Genomic DNA, 22,918 nt, shown 5'->3' with positions numbered 1-22,918 from the left:
CTCACTACAACACCCTGCTCTCCCCCAGTTCGCGGCAGACAGAAGGGAGTAGGGCTGCTTCCTAAAACAGTATTGATAAGTATTAGCAGCTTTCCTCTTTACGGAGAAATATTTTCAAAGATGTGCACTGCATTGGGAATTTGGTAGAAACACCTTGGAGCTGACAAACACAGGTAGTCTTACATGTTCATGTGGAAGAATGGATGATCACATTTTATCTTTGTATCTCCTCTCTCCTGCACACATCCTTACTAAATCGACTTAATTCTTTTCCTTTAAATCATAGAGTGTCCTTACTGATATCACCTTCTTTCCTGCCTTCCATCTTCATTTGTCTTATTGAGTATTTACAAGTCTTATCAAATGAAGCTCAAAAGAAGCTCAGGACATTGCCTTCTTTTAGTGATCTTGGTAGATGTTTTTTTTTTTTCTTTTTGGGAATGACTATGTTTTGGTAAGCTTAGGACCCCAAACTTTATTTCATTGCACCAAACCACATAATTAAACTTTAATTTTTATCCTTTCTTCCTAAATATTTAGAGAGTGTTGAAAAAATATCTGTGGGATGGTTACTTTGCATAGGGCGTGGAGTGGTGTTTCTTTCAACAGAAGTATCGACGGCTAAAACTTTAACTTTGGGTACTTTCTCAAAACCAAACAAACGCTCCTTTTAGTGAAAACAGATTCTAAATCTTCATTTGGTATCTGCATTCTGAGAATTGGCTTCATTCTGGTCCTTTCACGAAGATCTTTCATAAAAAAAGATTAAATGGTCAAATGCTAACCCAGCTTCACAGACTAGCAGGGTGGGTTCTTGTCCCGTTGCCCAGCTGTGTGCTGTCTCTATAGTAGATGATATGCCTTCATTTCCAGCATCTTTCCATCCTCTATGTCACTTGGTTTGTGCTCTGGGGTTCTTAAATAGCTAGTTGTAGCCCCTGCTTGAGTTCCTCCCCTGTATTGTATTTTTCTAAATGCTGGAGATTGGACCCAGGGCTCATGGGTGGGAGGTGAGCGCTCTGTGTCCGAACTGTATCCCTGAGCCCCATGGCTGCACTCCGTTGATAGTCAGCTGTTCGTGCAGGTGGATGGCCACCTTCCCTCACCTAGGTGGTCAGTTTTCAACAGCGTCTTCCCACTGCCTTCCACATGTCAGAGTCATTGCACCGGGGATGCAGAAAGTCAGCTTAGAGTTCTCCTCTGTTCACTCACCCTCAGGGAGCACATCTTAACTTGTCGTGGGGACTCTGGATGCAGGCGATCAGGATCAAAGCTGTGTGGTCCTCAAAGACACACAGCTATTCCTATTCTGTGTCTCACTGTTCACACCTGTAATGTAGGGATGGCACGAGTGAAGATTGACCTGATGCCAAGAGAGAGTAGCGGCCAGCACCTGGCATGGGCTAGGCATACACCCTTCCCTCTGTATTGCGCGCTGCTCTGGGAGATCCGTGCCTACTTCCTCCCGTGTCCTCTGTGTGTTGAGAGCCCCTCTTCCCTGCTAACTTCCATTTCTATTTTTTTTTTAGAAGTACTGGCTGCTTTGTAAAGTTTTCCCATTTTATCACCTGAGTTTCATACTCAGGTCATTCTGTTTCTGTCTTGCCTTTGACTTCAAGAAGAAATGCATGGGCAGCACATTGCAGTGCCAATTTTTCTGTATGTGTCAGTGTGTCTATCGGGTAATAAATCCACATGTCAAAAGGCTGTCATGTATTTGTCATTTTCTTTTTTGGAAACTAGCTTAATGCTTGCTATAGAGTAATAAATAACTAATTGTTGGACCGTATTTTTAATTGAATGGTAAAGCACTTAATGAGTAAAGTGATGGTGGCATAGAATCTTTAGTTCTAGGGTTCAAACCCAGAACACTTAACTCTATTTCTAGACATGCATGTATGCACTGCTTTCTTTCCCCAAGCCCCTCCGTGTGTGTGTGCATGTGTGTGTGTGTGTATATATATATGTATGTATATATATATATATGAGAGAGAGAGAGAGATTGATTGATTTATTTGATCAGAATGTGCATGATTAAATAAATATCAACTAGGAGCCATTCCTTTATTCAAGGACTTTCCTAGGTTATAGGAAATGGATTTCTCTGACTTCCTATGTAGAAGCACAAGCCAGGAGTTGTGGTGAGTTTGTGCCAAAGATCTGTTACCGTTAGCTTGGAGGACTGTGTGTCTGCCTGTTCCAGCTGCGCTTCTGTAAATAGGTGCTCAAACACTGCATGATGGGAAGTCCAGCCGAGGACACTTTTCAAGCGCACAGCCTGAGTGCACCGAATGCTTTTCTGGGTCATGTTCATCTCATAAAAACAGCCAATTCCCAGCCTTCCCCAAAGAGGAAATACTGAAGGTCCCTAGCTGCCGTGTGGGGTGAAGAGGAAACAGAGGGTGGAGAGGAGGGGCGGTCCTCGCCATCTCGCCCTTTGCAGTGCAGTGAGACAGAAACCACTTGTGACACAGGTCCCCCACTCAGACTTTTGGGCTGTGCAGAGGCATTTCCTTTGTTCCAGTAACTAGAGCCACACAACATAGAAGCAGACAAAACACACCACATTCGCACCAGTTGCTAGGCAGAGCACATGCCTCTGGATGTTTGAAGCACGCTTCCCATGTTGATTTCCTAATCATGACCTGTTTTTAAAGCCAAACACAAAAGCACTGTAAACACTCACCAGAGTTTGGGAGGCTTTCCCATCAAGCTAATTAACAGATTGCAATTGAAAGGGATGAAAATAAGATACTTTTGGATAAGAAATACCTTTGGAGATTTTTGCTTTATTTCCCCCTTATTAAAGGATCATTTCTAACTTTGTGATAAAGTGTTATAAATCTTAATCTCTTGCACAGGCCAAGATTTAATCTTGACTCAGGCTCTTTTTAGATTATGATTAATATTGATGCTAATCTACTAGATTATACCCCAGTTTTCTTTTAAAAACTCTGATTGATTATTGAACAGGTGGTTGGCTTTGGATCTATATGTCAGGAGCAGAACAGTTAACCCGTGTGTGTGCCAGTGGACTTGGGCACTGATAATGAAGCTTGGTTTCGTTACATGTTCTATTGTCAAAGATAAATTCACAGTTAGAGGGCAGTGGTGAATTGGAAAGCCAGGTCTCCCTGACGGATGTTGAGTTTGGGAGGCAAAGGGGATTTAGGACAGTGACTTTGCTCTCTGTCTGGCCAAACAGATTTCCAGGTGTGAGGGTGATTTTTAGGGTGGTATGTTCTGTTCTTCTGGATGGTCCTTGGAGCATTTGTTTATTTACGTTAGGATGCTCCATCTATGCTGTTAGGCCATGGTACCTACCCGAGCTACCTCCACAGGATGGAGTTTCTCTAACACTGTCCTCAGAACCATGAGGTTCCCAGCAGCAGCAGGGCACTCGGCTCTGACTGAGGCCTTTAGGAACCTTTGTGGTTACAAAGTGTGGAATGGTAGGGAGATCTTAGGCCGATACCACTTGCCAGATGAAAGTTCAAGGTTAATTTTATTCGGTTGGCAAAAAAGTTTTGAGGGAAAAGTTCATTTTCATAATGTTTCTTTTGGCTGTGTCAGGGAAACTCGGGGAAAGGTGACTGTGCTGGTTGGTTTTTGTCAACTTGGCAATAACCTATAAATAGCTGGGAAGTGGGAATCTCAGCTAAGGAATCTCCTCCATCAGAATGACTTGTGGGCATATTTCAGGAGAGGGAGGGCCTAGTTCACAGGTTCTGCCGCCAGTCTCTTGCCTTGAGCTCCTTCCCTGACTGGAAAGTATAAGGTGACATAAAGCCTTTCATCCCCAAAGTTGGTTTCATTTCATTATGGTGACAGAAACCTAACTAGGACCATGTTTTCCACTATCTGTTTTGGGCTTCCAGGTTGTACAGATAAAAATGCTGTGGTTTGCAAGGCATAGTATGAGGTACATTGTTTGTTAAATTATTTTAATATCTACTTCCATCCCAGAAGGTGGTAGCACCATTATTCTCTCTCTCTTATGAATGGGAATTGAGGTTCTGAGAGTGGAGTGTAGCCTGGCATTTCCTGCTTTGGGAAGCCATAGAGCTGGACTGTAGACTGAAGAAGTCTTCTAAAGGAGATGCTCTCTTACACATGCGCAGGTCTTTTCTGCCCTCCCTGTGTTGCAGACAGAGTTCCACCCAGAAATTACTGAGAGGCAGCATGGATCCAGGGTCCCACAAATCCTTCTTTTTCAAAATTAGTTAGAATTCGGGGATTGTACTCTAGTTTCCCAATATTTTAAAAGCAAACGAACCAAGAATGTGTATGGGTGTGATTCATCAGCCACCATGCTGTTACCTTTGCTCAGAAACCCAACTTTGCCTTTGTGATCTGCTTGCCCTGTGGACAGATGAATATACAACTCATGATTTAGGAGAATAAGATATAGATGTGACAAGAGAAGGAAGCTAATATTTGATTAAAAGTAGCCAAGCTTGATAAGTAGAGGGCATATAAATTTACATTTAAATACAGTGAGTTCTAATTCTGTGCTCTGAAAGAGTACTAGGTTTTTTTTAAAAGTTGTTTTCCCAAAATATCAAAGATTTAAATAATCCACCCACAAGTAAAGGAAATACCAGATTATGAAGGAATGGTAATGTTTTGTCTTATTAAACTTAACATCATTTGGATGGCTTTCTGCCTTCTCTGCCACCATGGTGCCCGTGAAAAAGCTTGTGGCAAAGGGGGCCACAAAAAAAAAAAAAGAAGCAGGTTTTGCAGTTCACCTTTGACTGCACCCATCCTGTAGAAGATGGAATCATGGATGCTGCCAATTTTAAGCAGCTCCTCCAGAAGAGAACCAAGGTGAATGGGAAAGCTGGCGGAGGGGTTGGGACCATCGAATGGAGCCAGAGCAAGGTCACTGTCACCTCTGAGGTGCCTTTCTCCAAAAGGTGTTTGAAATATCTCACCAAAAAATAATTGAAGATAAATAACAGTCTTTGAGACTTGTTGCATGTTATTGTGAACAGCAAAGAGAGTTATGAATTGTGTTACTTCCAGATTAACCTGGATGAAGAGGAGGATGAGGATGAGGATTAAGACACATTGGTCTGCTTTGATACATTGCTGGGCAGAGAGTCATCCAGAGGCCCTCTGTGGTAGGCTCCTATCTTGTTCCTTGTTTTCACCTTCTTCCGATGCCTAACCCATTTGCCTTTCTGAAGGAAGATTGAACATCTTATCCAGGGTCCTCCTTCTTCTTTAGGTGTACAGATTTTAGTATGATTATCCTATATTGTATGTCTAATATCCACTTATAAGTGAGTATATACCATGTGTGTCTTTCTGCTTCGGGATAACTCACTTAGGATGACCTTTTCTTGATCCCACCATTTGCCCTCAAATTTCATGATTTCCATGTTTTTAATTGCTGAATAGTATTCTATTGTGTAAATGTACCAGTGTATCAAAGCAGATGCTGATAATCAAACTTTGGGCAGAGTTCAAGGAATCTTAGGAAAGAAGGGGAAGATAGAAAGACCTGGAGGGGACAGGAACTCTACAAGGAGAGCAGCAGAACCAAAAAATCTGGGCACAGGGTTCTTTTCTGAGACTGATACTCCAATCAAGGACCATTCATGGATATAACCTAGAACCCCTGCACAGATGTAGCCCATGGCAGTTCAGTGTCCAAGAGAGTTTCCTAGTAAGGGGAACAGGGACTATCTCTGACATGAACTCAGTGGCTGGCTCTTTGATAACCTCCCTCTGAGGGGGAAGCAGCCAGGCCACAGAGGAGGACAATGTAGCCAGTCCTGATGAGACCTAATAAGCTAGGGTCAGATGGCAGGGGAGGAAGACCTCCCTTATCAGTGGACTTGGAGAGGGGCATGGGAGGAGATGAAGAAGGGAGGGTGGGGATTGGGAGGGAATGAGGGAGAGGGCTACAGCTGGGATACAAAGTGAATAAACTCTAATTAATATAAAAAATAAAAATTAAAATAAAAAAGACACATTGGTCTGGAATGTTTTGTATTAATTCATAAGTAAAATTTAGGAACCAAAACATCACTTGGATGATGGGTGCTTTAGTTACAAGCATTCTGGAGACCCTTGCAGCTTGCTAAGTACTTGAGCTGGTGAGATGGTTAGTCAAATTAGTACAGAGATCAGAGCAACTCTTATATTATTGCTTTTAAAATAATACTTCTCTCCATTTTTTAGTGACTTCGCCATTTTTAAATAAAAAATTTTGCTTCGGGGTGATATAAAGTTGTCTCAGTAAAGTACAAATAGCTTTATCTGCTGTTGCTTTATTACCCCACCTAGCATAGCTAAAGTCAGGAGGACACTCTTAGATTTAAAAATTACTATACCTCAAGTGGTAGGAGTCATCCCAATAACTTCTGTGGGGATCTGCTTTAAGAAATGCCACATTCCATAAACAATCTTCTCTATGTTTCCTGAGTATGCAGCTGATGTGATCAAAATGTAGCCATGTTTATAAACTGAATATTTTCTGCTCAATGGTCTATAAATTCTGGGATTAAACTTCTTCAGTTGCTTATCTGCAGACGTGAATTTTGGCAGTGAATCTGCGGAATGCTCATACTACCAGGCTGCTCCTTGGCTGTGTCTGAGTGGTGCTCAAGCCAATGTCTGAGAGTCACAGGTTGCGTATAAAATAAGCAAAACAAAAAGCAACAAACAAACAATGGAAAACAAACAACATCCATGCCAATAGATTCTAACTGGGGTCATCCCTGGGCATTGTTTTGATTTTAGACCTGCCTTTGGTGGTCTTAAAAATCAGCCATGGAGACCAGTTATTGCTGGTTTTAGAGGGAAATCATAGCTGAGGTGATGCCCCACAGTTTCAGCACTAAGTTTATGTTCTAAGGTGTCCACCCTGGCCTAAGGCTACAGTCTTCCCAAGGTTACTGTCCCCTCAGTGCCAGCCAGTACAGGGAAAGCTATCTAACTCCATCTTTGCGTTTGCTTTCCTTACTATAGGTGGATTTCTGGAAACTGGCTATTTGGCAGACATTAGAACCATGTTTATTTTTCTCAACAACCCTATATAGTAGTCACATTATTATAAGTTTATAAAAAAGAATGCAAACAGTAAGAAAGGTAATGTGTCCAAGCTCACAACTAAGGAAATGATAGGATTTAACCCATGCATGGCTGATGGCTGTGTTCACGTGTTCCAAGTGACTCATGACCTCAGGTAGAGTTGAGCAAAGCTGCTGTTAGTGCTGGGGACTGGCACAGAGGTCCACTGGTGCCAAACTTTAGTAATTATTCCTAGGCAGGAGTATAATAACTGATAAAGCCTGGACCCCTGGTTTTCTAAGGTATAAACACTAAAAAGGTTAAAATTTGAAACATGAATCTTTAACTTTTTGCAAACAAGGAGGCCAACTAGCCTATATTGCAAATTACATTGTTTTTCTCTCTTTCTGAAGAGGGCTTTGCCCAAGGCAGAGGCACTAGGAAGACACACAAGCAAGCTTGGGGCTCCGAAGAGAAATAGCCCTCAGCCATAGACAAATGCTCTTGTCCTCACTTGATCTTTATTTTTATCTTTTGTGGAACACGTGTGGATTGGTATCTTTTTGGGAGGAGGGGTGCGGAGTGGGAGAGCTAAGGTGGGGGTGTTGAATGATGTGTTGGTCTGAAGGTAAGATACAGGGAGTTTACCCAGTTCTCTTGCTGTGGGGTGGCCCAGCAATGGTGATGGCAGAATGATGTTGCAGATAATTGTTAAGATAAAGTTAGCATCTTGGATTTGCTCTACATGGGTCAGTTTCTAGCTTGTGTGTATGAGTCTCAGCCGAGAAGCATGATTTAGGTTTCTTCAGTACTTACTCATTCACTAAGCATTTAGGCTGAGAAGCATTTTAAAACTGGGAGAAACAGCATTTCACGATTTCACGAGAAATTGCTTACCATGTGACTTGATCAGATATTCTCCCTTTTACAAAACCATTTCTTCCCAAGGAGTGGTAAAAGCAATTTGTGGGACATGGGTCCCTCTCCCTCTCTCTCAGACTTTTAATGTAGCTTGGAATGTGTTTGGCATTACAAAGAGCATGTCTCATTTCACAGTGTTAATGGCAGCATGGCTATAGGATCTGAATGCTGGCATTTTGACTTGGAATCAGACAAGAGCTCATTTTCCATAGTTGCGCTCTCCATGGTTTAGATTCCTTTGGTGTGGGTTGTTCGTCTGAATATAATAGGAGCTGTCTTCTTGTTGGAGGAATCAAACTTTATTCTTCTGAGGCTGTAGGGGGTCAAACCTGGCACTGGACCAAGACAGGGAAAGTATAAGTAGTTACTCCTAAGGGAAAACCTCAGGCCAGCTGGAAAGTCTAGTGTTATACATTGTAATGTTTACTTGGGAAAAAAAATAGACTCTTGAAGATTGGGAACTTTATCTCAGAACTTGAACCATTTGAAACCATTCTCTATTTATGGTTAGAATCATACTTCAGAATGCTTTTGTTACTTTTAGTGGTTAAAAACAAAAAACAAAAAACAATTATTTAAAGAGTTTCTAGATTTATAAGTATTCCAAGGTAGGTGTTCTGTCTAGAAATTCTATACCCGTTTCTTTAAGTTATAATTTCTCACATTAAACCTTGCTCTGCTGTATTTTATGACTATACTCTTTATGGTAAGGACTGTTTATGTCTGAATCATTTCCCTACTGATTAAAATTTCTCATATCATTATATATTAAATTATAGTATGTTTTTTCCTTTTTAGATTTTTAATATTTTAATTAAATCTTTATTAATTATAGTTTATTCACTTTGTATCCCAGCTGTAGTTCCATCCCTCCCTCCTCTCCTCCCAATCCTCCCCTCTCTCCTCCTATACTTTTTAAATTATGGTGTCTTAAATGGAAACTTACTGCCATTTAATAGCAATATAAGAGAAGAAAACTTGCATTAGTTCAGCTTAGGAATAATTTTGTTTATGTGTGACAGATATTTTGTCCTCTGGATTTATCTATATTTTCATCCGTAGATTTATTTTTCTACTCTATGGCCATATGCACCGTGTTTCAAGTGCTGTGGCTTTAGAATAGTTCTTGAAATTGAGGAAAACAAGTTATCTACTGTTTCTTAAAGATTGTTTTACTTAGTCTAGATCCTTCTATTTTGCATAAAATTTACAATCACTTATCAGTTTCTTAAAAAAAATCTATTGTTATTTTGTCTGGGTTTGCAGTGATTCTGTCAATCAGCATTGAGAAAATTGTTATCTTAAAAATATCAGACTTTTAGCCTGTCAGTGGTGGTGCAGGCCTTTAATTCTAGCGCTAGGGAAACAGAGGCAGGCTGATCTCTGAATTCAAGGCCAGCCTGGTCTACAGAGTAAGTTCCAGGACAGCCAAGGCTACACAGAGAAACCGTGTCTTGAAAAACCAAAACAAGCAAACAAATAAATAAAAATCAGACTTTTCGATCTCCTGAGCATGGCTTTCCTCTCCAGTTATTTATACCTTGTCTATGTCTCTGACATGCACTTACTCTTCATTGTAGAGATATTTTATTCTTTCCTTACATTGCTCACAACGGTGTAACTTTTGACGCTGTTGTAAATGATAATACTAATTTTCATTAATGGTGTCTTTAAAAGGTGTGTCCTCTGTGTTTCCAGATATGTGGTGGGACTTATCCTACTGGGGTTGCAGTTAGAGTTGCTGCTACTTTGTGTCTTGCAGGTCGGTACCCAGACCGATCTGCAGTTCTGCTGTCTGCTTGCTGCGTGGTGTCTCAGGCCTGTACCTACTCTCTGTGCCCCAGCATTTTTCTTTTACATTCGGCTCTGCTGAGTGGATTTAGGAGATTTAGACATCATTTGCTTGTTCATAATTAATTGATTGTTGTATTAGCATAGCAGCTTCTAGGTTTCACTATGGCATTTTCATACAGAATTTTCTTTTGTAGAGTCTTCTCTCTGCATCTTCGAGTCATCACTCTCCCCTTGCTCACCCACCCCTCTAACCTCCCTTCGACTTTCCTGTCACACGTGTCCTGTTGGCTCCCTGTCCAGGCTTCCACTCCTTCTTTTCTCCTTCTGTGATCTTCTCTAGTTTTGGAGCCTCTACCTGCACTTACCCCCCACCCCATACATAGGACCATTAAGACCTAGGATGTGCATTTAATAAAGAGCATGCAGGCAGTATTTTAAAAATGGGTTTTATATCATTTAAATCTGTTAATTCACTCCCCTACTCCAACTCCCCCCATAACTTTCTCATCACAAGTTCCTTCCAACATCATGTGTTCTTTTTAAAATCCACTTAGAGCTTCCTGTCTGTACCTGGGTGTAAGGTAATGTACTGGGACACTGGCAGTTAATCAGGAGCCGGTTTCCTGAAGCAAACAGGTTCTCCTTCCCCTAGGAGCCATTAGCTCCAGTAGCTCGTTAGCTAGCTGTAGGATTTTTGTGAGTACTTCCGTCTGTGCTGAGATTTTGGCTGGCTTGTTCTTGCACAGGTCCTGTGCATTCAGTCATAGCCATGAGAGTTCCTGTTGTCTAGAAAACACTGTTTCACAGCAGTCTTGCATTCTCTCCTTCCCCTGCTCTTCTGAAATGATCTCTGAGCTTTGAGGGTATGGCTGATGCAGATGTACCACATAAGGCTGACCACGGCACCGGTTCTCACTCCCGTTATGTTATCAGTTCTATGTCTCTATATTAATCATCATCTACTGCAAAAAGGGGCTTCCGAGGGTTGAGAGCACTAATCATACACATATTTAGGAGGCAGCTTAATATAATATTAGAGGGCAGTGCCCATTTAGCAGAATAATGATAGCTTCTCCTTTAGGGCCTGTGACGTACGTGTCTTCTGGAGCTGGTTTTAAACCAAAGAGAAGTTTTTTTTTGTCATTTTTAGTCAATCAAATTGTTAAGATTATTGAAACTTTTTATAGCGTTTGGCTTTTGTCCTTCCTGTATAAGCCTGTGTGTTCTTCTGTACAATAGTTCCTCAATACAGAAACTTCTGACCAAAACAATGAGGCTCCTCTCACTGTCTAAATTCCTAGGAAGGCAAAAGATCATTGAGGTGGGAGGACAGTTTTCCTGGGTGGAACTAAGGATGGTGTAGTGCCCAGGGGAACCTTAACCCTGTAACAGCTATAACTCAGTAACTAAAGCGGGTGCTTGGTGGTGCTGAGTGTTGTAATGTGGTCATCTTAAGTTACATGCTGTAATTAGGGTGAGAGGGAGGAATTTCTGGAAGGTTGTCTTGTATAAGCAATATGCTGTTACAGAAATATAAAGTTATTCAAGTTCCATGATTTTCATTTAGAGAGAAGAAAAGTCAGCACATCCAGTCAGGTTGGCTCAGATTTCTCTGCTTTAATCCAGGAAAACCATGATCTTCTAGGGTCTTTTGTAAGGTAAGGGTGGGGATGCTGTCATTGTTGAAATCAGATTTAGAAGCTGAGCATAATTTGGCATCTGTTTTAACCTCCTCCTGAGCTCTTCCGGCCCTAGGAAGTATGAGCCTGATATGCCTTGCCCCTCCTTGCTGTCTGCACATGCCCTTGCTCCATCCAGTCCAGTGGCTGATGCCTCTGTCCATTGGTCCTTGCCAGACACTCCTGCGTCTCATTCCCGTAGGTCCTCAAGGTCCCTCAGGCAGCACCTTGCCAGAGATCCTTGATGTTCTGGTAACCGGGAGGACAATAGGTATGCTGGGAAATGTTTGCCCTTTTGTCGTCTCTGTGCAAGCCTGTTGTATCTTTGTGGCTATTAATGAAATTCATAGATAAACTACAAACAGACATTAGAATTTTCTTTTGTTTGCCCCTGAATAAAACATGGGCAAAAAAAGTACACAAAACATTTTTTTAGTTTTCATGGGTTGTTTTCCTGTACCAGGAAGAACAGCTTTCTTGTTTGCCTATGCTTGACCTGCCCCATGAATATTCAGTTGTTGACAGGGCTGCAAGCCAATATCTATGGAAACGAGCTCATTAGTAACATTTTGCTGCCTTCTATTTTATTCATGAGATAAGTGGGAGAATTCCTGGTATTCCATATTTTATTTTCTCGATTTTTGAAATAATAGGATTGTTGGTGATAATTACTGACCCAATTCTCAGTTTTTATTCAGTCCTTTTCTTATATTTTTGAGGTGTGGCAGCAAATGCCCTATTACAGGTTGTTCAAATGTTGTTCCAAGACAAACGGTGGAGAACAATTATGAGTATATTGGGAAAGTGTTTAAAGTTTTACGTATTTATGTGCCCACATAATACCTGTTTCTCTTAGCTGGTTATCAATGTTGCAGGTCATGACCTAAGTGTGGGTGTGGCTGGCAGCCTGACCTCTCTGTGCTTCCCACACTGGCCTGCAACGTGCCATCTTTTTGCCTTCACCTCTCAATTCTGGCATTACAAGTGGTTGTCATGGTGACCAGATGACTCTGCTTTGCTCTTCTTCCTCTTCCTTCTTTTTGTTTTAGAGGTTTATTTATTTATTTGTTACTTATACAGTGTATACAGTGTTCTGTCTGCATGTATGTCTGCAGGCCAGAAGGAGGCATCATAATAGATGGTCATGAGCCACCATGTGGTCTCTTGGAATTGAGCCTAGGACTTCTGGAAGAGGAGCCAATGCTCTTAATCTCTGAGCCATCTCTCTAGCCCCCCTCTTCATTCTTCTTTCTCCTCTCCCTCCTTCTCTTTATGTTTGCTAGTTTGTTTCGTTTTGTTTTACAGACATGGTCTCATGTAACCCAGGCTGGCCTTTACCTTACTATATAGCCAGGCATGACATTGAACTCTTGATTTTTTCCACTCTTAAGTGCTGAGATGATAGGTCTGCATGCTCACACACTTAGCTGTTTCTCCTTCTTAAACTAGGGAGTGACTGCTCCAGTGACTGAAGAGGGTGAAGACATGCTGGGTGCTAAGAAAAGAGGAAAAGGGACGCAGTGCGTCAGAAGAAGCATCCTGACCCGTACTGTAAGCTTGCCAGCATGTGGGTGGCCAGATGTAGTAGTTAGGCCGAGTTAGCCCCCATGTTCCCCAGGTATAAAGCTTGCAGGCCGGGCAGCCTAGTTAGGGGATAGGGATCCAAAAGCGGGCGACAGAGTCAGCCCCAGCCCCTGCTCCCGCTGTTAGAAGTCCCCCAGGAAGACCCAGCTGCACTGCTGTTACATATGCATGCCCCCTCCATTAGTCTTATCAGCAGAAGATGTGCCTCGTCTTACTGAAACGTAATATGCCAAGGCTGGTTGATAGCTGTGGAAGGCCTCCCCTTTTCTGAGGATGGGGGTGGGGTGAGAAGGAAGGATTGGGAGGAGGAGGAAGGGAAAGCTGTGATCAGGATGTAAAATTAATTAATTAATTAATAATTTAAAAAATCTTACTGGCAAGGCACATAAATCTCAAGATCAAAAAAGCCTTTTGGTTTCCCAATAATAGGACCAGGGTCCATCTCTGACATGAACTCATGGGCTAGCTCTTTGATCACCTCCACATGAGTGGGGAGCAGGCCTTACCAGTCCACAGAGGAAGACAATGCAGCCAGTCCTGATGAGACCTGATAGACTATGGTCAGATGGAGGGGGAGGAGGACCTCCCCTGTCATTTGACTGGGGGATGGGCATAGAAGAAGAGGGAGGGTGGGATTGGGAGGAGATGGGGGAGGAGACTAAATTAAAAAATAAGAAAGAAAAAAGAAGTCTTTTTATTAATTGAACGAAAGTCTCTTACAAAGATAAGTTTTTCTTGTCTTTCCTAAGATCAGGCACTAAGTTAGATCACAGGGTCAGAAAAGAGAGGATCTGGGTGCCAGAGAGGAGCAGAGCTTCTGCTCAGGATCTTGACTTTTCTTTGGGTTGTTTTCCTTCCCCCACTGCTAACATTTCCTTTTCATGGGAACTGGATTCTTGAATAACGACTTGAACAGGAATAGTGTTCTGCACTTTAAATTCGGGAAATGACCCGTTTCCTGTGCCAGAGAAAAAGCTGTGCTTGAAAATATTATCTATATTGTGCTTCCCGCTTGGCCTTTTCTTTCATTGTGTTGTGCTATTTAAGTTATCTGCCATCAATGTAAATTCCTGACCAGCACAATATGAAGTATTATATCAAAGGCACAATAGTCTACTGACATTGCAGTATAAATATTTGTTTAATATTAAAAATAAAGCAATTTGGACAATGCCTAATTAAGGAAAAGTCATAAAGACATTCATATCAGTGTATGAATTGCTCTTAGGAATTCATTTCTGGTGCTGGAGAGACAGCTCCATAGTTCAGAGTGAATGCTGCCTTTGCATCTGAGTTCAGTTCCCAGAATTTGTGTCCGGTGTCTCACAGGCATCTTTAACTGAAGCTGCAAGAGAGCTCAGGCTCTCCTATGGCTCCCACAGACACCTGTACGTATACAAGTGACACCACACACACACACACACACACACACACACACACACACACACATACACACGTTTCGTGGGTGTGGGTGTTTTGCCTCATGTGTGTCTGTGTCCCACACGTACAGACTGCCTATTGCCTGCTGATGCCAGAGGAAAGTGTCAGATTCCCTTGAAACTAAAACACACTTTTATGTAAGAGATCACCAGAAAAGAGATGGGACATTGGAAGCATCTTTTTTTCTTTTCATCCTTTCTTTGTGATGTTTTGGTTAACAGCAGCAAAATTTTACCATTTTCTTCTGACATTAGTTCCTTTACCAAGAAAAGAGAAAGAAAGGCAAACAGAAAAAAAGGAAGAAAGAAAGGAAGAAGGAAGGAAAGAAAAAGGATGTGTCATATCTAGGAAGTGCATTTTGATTTTTATGTTGTAAGCCAGCCTGATAAACTATCAGTTATGGGTTTATTAATACTAGATGACATTGGTAGCATAGAGACTATTCATCTTATGACAGTTTTGAAGATTGGCCTTCAGTTTTATCATCAGCCCGTGTGACTCTCATTATGATCAGACCTGCAGCCCAGGGCTTGCCCTGGCCCTGCTTCACACAGGTTGTACGGCTTTTATTATGCCTTACGTAATAAACATCGAGACAAGAAACTCTGCTAGGTTTGTAACTTAACCTGAATGAATCAAGTTTCTGTCCTCCACTCTTTTTCATGTTGTTGTGTGTGTAGTGTATTTCTGTACTTGTGTGTGTGCACGCACATGGCATGTGGAGACCAGAGGCTGGTAGACGCTGGGTATCTTCCTCCGTCCCTTTTTGCTTTGTTTTAGAGACAAGGTTCCTCACTGCTGATAGAATAAACTGGCTGGCCAGCAAGCTTGGCCAGGGATCTGCCTGTCTCTGCTCTCCTGTGCAGGGGCTACAGACTTGAGTCAGCCTGTCTGGCTTTTTATACGGGGGTGCTGGAGATCCGACCTTGGCTCTCATCTTACACAGCATGTGCTTTACTACCTTCTATTCTTGGTAAGTTTATCAATTCCTGGAATGTTCAGAAAGTAAATGCACGAGTAGAAAGATTGACACATGTACACAATATCTGTGCTGTGGGTCAGGGTCAGCTGGCATCTTTAACACAAAGAACCAGCATCTGGAGACGAGATTTAAAAATCCCAGTGATTCCAACTTCCTGATAATGTGGCTTAAATTGTTGGCTCCAAAGTCAGATTCACTTAACGAAAACCCTATGTTGAATTTTGAGCTTGAGTCATGTCTTGTGCTAACAGTGTGTAGGATGGTACCATCTCTCGACGCTGTTACTTTTCTGGCTATGGGGACAACCTACACCTGACAGAAGCAAATGACAAGGAGAGGGTGTTATTTTGGCACACAGTTTCAGGGTATGGAAGGGCATGGCAGTGTTCCTGGCAGTGAGAACCAGTCATGTCCTTGGCTGTGGGAGTCTGGAAGGTAGCTTTCTCACATTGTGGTGGCTGACCACGGTGGAATGGAGCCCTCTGTGTAGGCTGGGCCTCTAACAACCTGCTAACCTAGCTCCTACGACTCCTGCCTGCCAGCTGGACTCCAGTCTCAGAGCCGCACTGCCAGTTGCAGACCAAGCTTTCAGACACATTTGACACTCAAACCGTTAACGGTTATAAGCGGTGGAGGTGGTTTTATTGTGACTGCGGGTTGTCCAATAGTTGCTCATGATAACTGTGGCAGCAGCAGAAACATCAGCTGGTATTTATTGGACCGTCACTCTGTGCTGCACACAGAACCAGCTAAAATTACTTCCATTCAGTCCCTCCATCCTTCTGAGAGATGAGGAATTTATCACTAGCCTCATTTAATGGACTAGGAAACCGATACTTGGAATCTCTGGCCTCCCAAGTGCTCACCACAGAGCTGAACCCCGCACCTGGGAGGGTCCTGTGTCACATGTGAGTTGAGTAGAGATTTCTAGATCTTTTGGAGGATGTATGTGGAGAGTCAACTTCGAAGGGCTTCTGAACAACCCACCGCAACCCCACATGCTTTCTTGTCTCCCTTGATTTCTTTAATTGACTTCTCCCCAGAATTGGCTTGTATGTCTAACTATTCTCAGAGGAGATAGCAGTCACCCCAAACAGTACCAGGAAATCAGGATCTTCAGGAATCAAATGATTCTTGAGATAAATATGCTAAGAAGGTTTACTGACAAAAAAAAATACTCCTGAAAAAAATGCTAGTTGAAAATAAAGAAAATGACATTATTTGACATTTGTGTTCACAAGTGCCAGAGCTGTTGTTAATTCTCATCTAATGGAGAAACCAAGAGTTAAGTAACATAGTTCAGAAAAGTGTTCAGCAGTGTTTACTCTGTTTTATTTCCTCCCTTTTATTTTCTCATGAAGGTAGTGTTTCATTTGAACACTTTAAAATCAAACGGCACTTTCAAACTTACAATTCAGGAATGATCGGTACTAAATATTTGTGAGAGTTAAAAGCATTTAGCAAAATCCCAAGCTTGCGGCTACAAACTGCAATGGCTACAGAGATCAATTTGCAAAAACAAGCAAAACAGACTTCAGCTTAAAAGACTTGAACAGACTCTATGGCTGCTATGGATCAGCTTCAGTGAAAAGCATAATGGAGAAGAATGATGTGTGTGACAAGATGAAGTGAATGTGTGGGTTCTGTAGGTCCAAGCTGGTTGTGCCCTTGAGGAAGGTGGACCCTGGTCTGATTCTCTTGGTGTTTGACACTGAGTCTCTTCCTTTATTGCTTTTTACAATATAAAAACTTATTTATTTATGAGCATCTCACTGATCTTGGAGCTCACTGATTCCACAGGACTTGCTGGCTGCTGAGCTCCAGGGGGTCCTCTTGTCTCTGCCTTTCCAGTGCTAGGATCATAGGCACAGCTACCAAACCTACATTATCATGGAAATGAAAAAAAAATGATTTTCATTTTACTCTTAATACTTGAATGTAAAGCTATAATTCTACTCATAATACTTTCTTTAGTTTCCTTTTTGGCTTACCTTCACTATTGCCAGTCACCTCTTGAACATCTCTGAAGGCCTGTGTCTGATACATAATGTTCCCATCACATGCCACCAAGTGACGAAGACTTCCAAGAAAGTACTGTTTTCATATAGGGTTTTTGACTTATTGGGGTCAAGTAGAGAATGGGAAATTGTTTTAATTATCTTCATCAACAGTTTTCTTTGTATTTTTATTGTGTAGGATGTTATGGCCACATGTATGTCTGTGTACCACATGTTTGCCTGGTCCACAGAGGGTGTGGGATCCCCTGGAACGGGCATTATGGAAAGTTTAGTCAACATGTGGGTAGTGGGAACTGAACCTGAATCCTCTGGAAGATCAGCCTGTGCTCCTAGCAGCTGAGCCATCTTTACAGCCCCTTCATTATCTTCAGATCCAGAGAGTATGCTTAAAATTGTCTGCCTCTGAGACAATCATGAAGTTCAGTTGTAATTAACAGTGACTCTGAAAAGGGAATAAAATGTTTTGTAATGGGAAGTTGAGCACATATAGAAAGTCTGACAATAACAGTGATGTAACAAATGCTTTTAGCCCTAGACCTTGCAGAAACATAAATGACTTACCTTGGGAAATTTGGCCTCCATTGTTTTGATGTCACTGCAATTTAGTCTTTTGTCTGAGTAATCCAGGTGTTGTATATTCTTGTTCAATGACTTTTAGATTGATAAATACCCTTGAGGTTGAGCCTTAAAATGGTACTGAAGTACTTAACAGAAGGCTTTGTATTTCTAAGATTTTGTAGTTTTGTCTGGATGGAATGTTGCCATGGTAGCTGAGGAGCAAATGATCATCTTTTTCAAAGATGAAAAGATGTATTTTATATTCATTAGGCAGGCGCAGTTATAGGGTGAAGTCAGCATGAAGGAACAGACTGTCCCAAGAAGCAGGAGGTTTGAAGAATGGGTCAGCCTTAGAGTCAAGAGCCACCTAGAGTTCTGAGAGCATCAGCTATGACCTTTGGGTTGTGAACCTAGCTTTTAGTGCTTGAGGCAGAGTTAAACATGATATGTACTATTTTCAGATTCAGTGGCCAGCAGTGAATAGAACAAATTGTGTAGATAGGAAGTTACTGACCGAATGGAGACCTGGGCACACACATGAAAAGCCCCTAGTCACAGGGAATCGAGGGAAAGGTGATAGTTCCACTGAAGAATATTGTTGTCTTTAAGCTTCTTTTTCTGGGGAGGTGGGTATTTCTTTCATTTCATATGTACAAGTGTTCTGCCTGTATGTATGACTTTGGTGCCCAGGGAGGCCAATGAGAGAGCATTTGAACACTTGGAGCTGGCGTTATGGATGGTTGTGAGCCACTGAGTAGGTACTAGGGACCAAGCTGGGTCCTCTGCAAGTGCTTAAAACTGCTGAGCCCTCTTTCTAACCCCCAAAGAATATTCCTAACAAAATATTGAAAATTTTCTTTGTATATGCAAGGATTTTGGCCACATAAGCCGCTACTGTGTTTGTCTCCAGGAAAAGAGCTTGTGGGGCTGTTTGAGTTGCTGGGAAACATCATATTTACTTGAAATAGTGACTTCAGGACAAACTATGGTTTCTGTTTTAGACTATTTGGGTATTTGGCAGACATTTGCTCAATAAACGAAGCGAGCCTCTCACTTCTAGAAAAACAGCTGATAGCATTTGTTGGTAGTGATAAAATTCATGCTTTCAAGTGAGCATTGAGTTTTAGGAGATATGTGTCCATCTCTGGGAGGGTGACTGCTTCCTAATACTGAAGAATTTTCTGATGAGTTAGACTCTGCTATTTACACATGTGGGTTTTCCACCATTATGTAGTGTTGTATCGTCAATATTTAGAAAATAGATTCACCTATCATTAAACTAACACTGAAATTTTAAGCATTCACACTTGAGTATAACATCCCTTTATGGTAGACCAGTGGATTTTAATATAGCAGCGAAAAGTTCACTGTGTATGGCCTCAGATTCCATATACTGCTACTAAATTTTAAGAAATTATAGTTAATTGAGTTTGCTAATTTATGTAAGAATATCCTGGATTACCCGAATAAGTTATAAGAAACATATTCCTGTTTTCAGTATATGTTTATATCTGTTTGTATTTTCTCTGGATAATTTCACTTAAACAATACAACAAAATACATGAAGTTCTAGCTGTCTTCTATTAAGATTTCTATTAATAAAATTGCAAGCATCTCAGCCAGTTTACACTTAAAAATGATTTTATTTATTTATGTGTGTGCCTGTGCCTAGGTATGGGTAGGTTCATGCCCATACTCATGTAGGCCAGAAGAGGGCCTCTGATGCCTTGGATATGGAGTTATAACCTGTGAGCCGCCCAGACTGTGTGCTGACATTGGAACATCCATCCTCTCAATGCTGATCCATCTTTCTAGCTTCAAGTACCACACTTCTCACAGAAATTATTTTGGAAAAAGCTAATATCTTTCTAAAGCCAAAAAAAGGTTATTTTTATAAATGTATAATGGGCTTATTATTAATTTTATGTATCTTAAAATAAATGAATCTATTAATTGTTAGATTGATTTTGCTTGAATGTGTAGTGTGTTAGGCATTGATAGACACAAACAAACAAATAAAAGGCTCTTTGAGGTTCACCATAGTTTTCACTAGCGTGAAGGAGCCTGGAGGAGACTAAACAGCTGCCAAGAACAGTGCCTGGCACAGAACAGAGACATGCTTGGCTTTCCCCAGCAGTTCATTATTAAAGTGTCTTTTAGAGCGTAGATAGTAACATCATCATAGGAAAACATTTGTAGAAGGAGGAGTACGCACTCAGAGCTGTGGATTCAGTGACTGTTCAGGAAAGGGAGCCTGGTGAAGACAGGAAGCAGTCACAGAAACCGTGTTCATGAAACCTGTTGCAAGGTAAGCAAGCCTCTGCTGAAAGTCCCATATCAGAACGTTTTCTAACACTCGCATGACACAGTAATAGAAAATCCCTTGGCTTGTTTCACGCACAGAATTATTCAAAACATGTAAATTTATCTTCAGGCTGTGCATGCAAGTTATATGTTAAACATGAATCAGTTTCAAGTTTGGTCACATCACCAATATATATCTCACTGAGTGTTGTGCAAATATTGAAAAATCTGGAAAACAAAAACAGAAAACCCTCCCCAGTGTAAGTATTCTCCGGCTGGAGGGGTTTCAGGTGAGGTCACATGACTGTGTGAAACGAAGGGTAGTTGGCTGCAGTCCAGTCGTTTTTTAACTCTATCTTCTAAGTTGTCTTCTGTGTTCAGCAGAACTCCTTTAGAACTTTTCTGTGTCGGCTGGCTCCATCTTCTCACATCCTCTCTGTCCACCGGACTGGTCAGGCTCACCAGGGACCAAATGTGTCTGTTATATCTTGCCTGGTTGTTTGGCATATCAGAAACAATTGGTCCCCTCTCTGTCTTTAATTTTCCCCTGCCCTGTTGTTTGTGACGCTGTTTTCCTATCTTTACTTTTCTCTTATTGGGATTCTTGTGTCTTGTGCCTTTTTCTGACATACCCTGCCTTTTGGAGAGGCCCTGGATTCTTTCCTGAAGCCATTTGCCATCTTCTTCTGCATACTTTCTTTATGGACTGAGGCCCATGGTCTTCTCTCCTTCCTTTTCCAAGTTACATCTCCATGCCAGTGACACTGGGTAATGATCTCACCCCAGAGACTGCAAAAGAATCTTTTAGAACTCAAATGGCATGCCAACCCTTTGTTTAATGTCTCCATCTTGGTGCTCAGTAGGCGTTTCAAACTGTACATATCCCCAGCAAGCTGATTCTCCCACCCTCAAATCCTTTTTTCCCTTTGAATTTTCTCCATTCCCTTATAATGACATCACTATCAGCTGGATGTTCAAGGCAAATTCAAAGACAGTCTTGTCTAATTATCAAGATTTATGCTTTCAGGAAGAAACAAAAACAAATTTTATTGATATCCCAAAGAACTGAGAAATGATAATCTTTCAAGTTTAAAGGGGAAGAAGAAACATTTACCCTTAATGTTTTTACATCTTTTTCGTAGAATGAGTACATTTGTTTTCTGCAACAGTACAGACCCTTTTGAAATTTGCCCTTTTCATTTTTACATGTAAATTCATTCCTTGCTCTTCATAGCTACATTTCCAAGGTCATCTAATGACACTGAGATATTTCTATATGTGGAATACTCATGGGAGTAACACAGTTTAATGCTTACACGTTACTGTTGAACTCAGCTTGACACCAAGTGTCTAGAATGTAAAGTGTAAAATACTAAAACTTGTCGGACTTCGAGGGAGGGGGGCATTTCTAGGTGATGAAAATAAGTGGAAGGACAAAAATTAGCTTAAGGAGATTAGAGCCTTGAAATTTTCAAATCCAAATGCATGCCAAGAGTGAAGCTGTGGGTTTGGCTTGCTATTGGATGGTAGCAGCACAGTTGATCCAATAAGAAAGAACTTTTATTTTTCTTTTCTATCTGGTGAGTTTCTTCTCTTGGTAGCAAATCTAGGCTATTTTGGTGTTATTTAACTTTAGTTAGTGTTTGAAATTTGGCATTTAGTATAAGCTTTTTCTTAGCATATAGTCAGAGGAAAACAACACGGAAGAAGAGATAAAGAGAAAGAAGCATTTGCTCACCGTGGTGGAATGATAGCACACACCACTGGGATCTCAGAAAATGTGTGTGGAAGCATTGTTAGGGGTCTGATTATAGGGTGAGCGTGTGCTGACATGGATGTAAAACTGCAGTGAACAGTTGATGAAACCTGGATTGTGACTCGTGGGGGAGGCATTTTCTGACACGTTCCATGAAACTCCCAGTGGCTAGATGAAGGGGTGATATAGAGAGACGATCATTGTTTGATGTAGAGTTGAAACAAAGCGCGAGATGCGTGAATCTGTTTTGCTACTGCAGTTCCCTTGCTAGTTTCTTTAACTCTGTTATCGGCTGTTTTTGGAAAATCAACAAACCAACATCTATCGGAAGGCGGGCTCTGGACCTGCCTTATTAAAGCCACCGAAGAGTCCTGATCAAAGTGCAAACTAGATCAGTCTTCTTTCTCCGCGTTTCAGGAAGGGTTCAGAGCCTGCATCTAGAATTTCCATGTCTCAAACACAACAGAATGCTGTGAACCATGAGTATTAAAAGCTGTTTTCTACGGGATTAATTTGAAATATATTTGTGTTGAGGCAAAAAGCATCTCATTCCAGTGGAATTGTGGACTTGGGTGAATGAATAAAAGAAGAGAATAGCCTGTGAATCCCCCTCCCATGCCTTTGTGACTGGCTTGCTGATTCTTCCTTAGTTGCTTTGAGAAGCTTTAATGCCCAGTTACTAAACCTCAAGGAAACCGTAGATACAGCCTGTTAAAAGATAATCCTCAAAACATGTATTTATGTTTATCTTTGGGACGGAAGACTTAACATTTTTTAAAAATGCCAGAGTTTTCATGATTGCACATTCCCAGCAAGCCATCTAAAGTCTGCTTTTCCTGCTGTATAAACCAAGGAGCTT

The 22,918-nt window shown here is 41.4% G+C and overlaps 1 protein-coding gene and 1 pseudogene across 2 annotated transcripts in view; both read left to right on the top strand.

The window, feature by feature from the left end:
• The window catches only part of Prex2 (phosphatidylinositol-3,4,5-trisphosphate dependent Rac exchange factor 2), a 276,972-nt gene that overhangs the window by 35,183 nt on the left and 218,871 nt on the right, over positions 1–22,918 (top strand). Inside the window, exon 2 of one of the 2 annotated variants that reach the window (XM_060385865.1) lies at positions 12,867–12,968. The exons of the other annotated variant lie outside the window; for it this stretch is intronic. Within the exon in view, the coding sequence (XP_060241848.1) occupies positions 12,867–12,968 (102 nt within the window). The remainder of the gene's footprint in view (positions 1–12,866; positions 12,969–22,918) is intronic. 2 annotated transcript variants of the gene reach the window in all.
• LOC110558819 (large ribosomal subunit protein eL22-like) lies at positions 4,327–5,102 on the top strand (annotated as a pseudogene).

The sequence above is a fragment of the Meriones unguiculatus genome, chromosome 6 (genome assembly GCF_030254825.1).
Source record: "Meriones unguiculatus strain TT.TT164.6M chromosome 6, Bangor_MerUng_6.1, whole genome shotgun sequence".
In the NCBI taxonomy this organism is placed as follows: domain Eukaryota; kingdom Metazoa; phylum Chordata; class Mammalia; order Rodentia; family Muridae; genus Meriones; species Meriones unguiculatus.
Note: the sequence above shows the minus strand (reverse complement) of the source record. Positions and strands in the feature narration are given on the sequence as shown.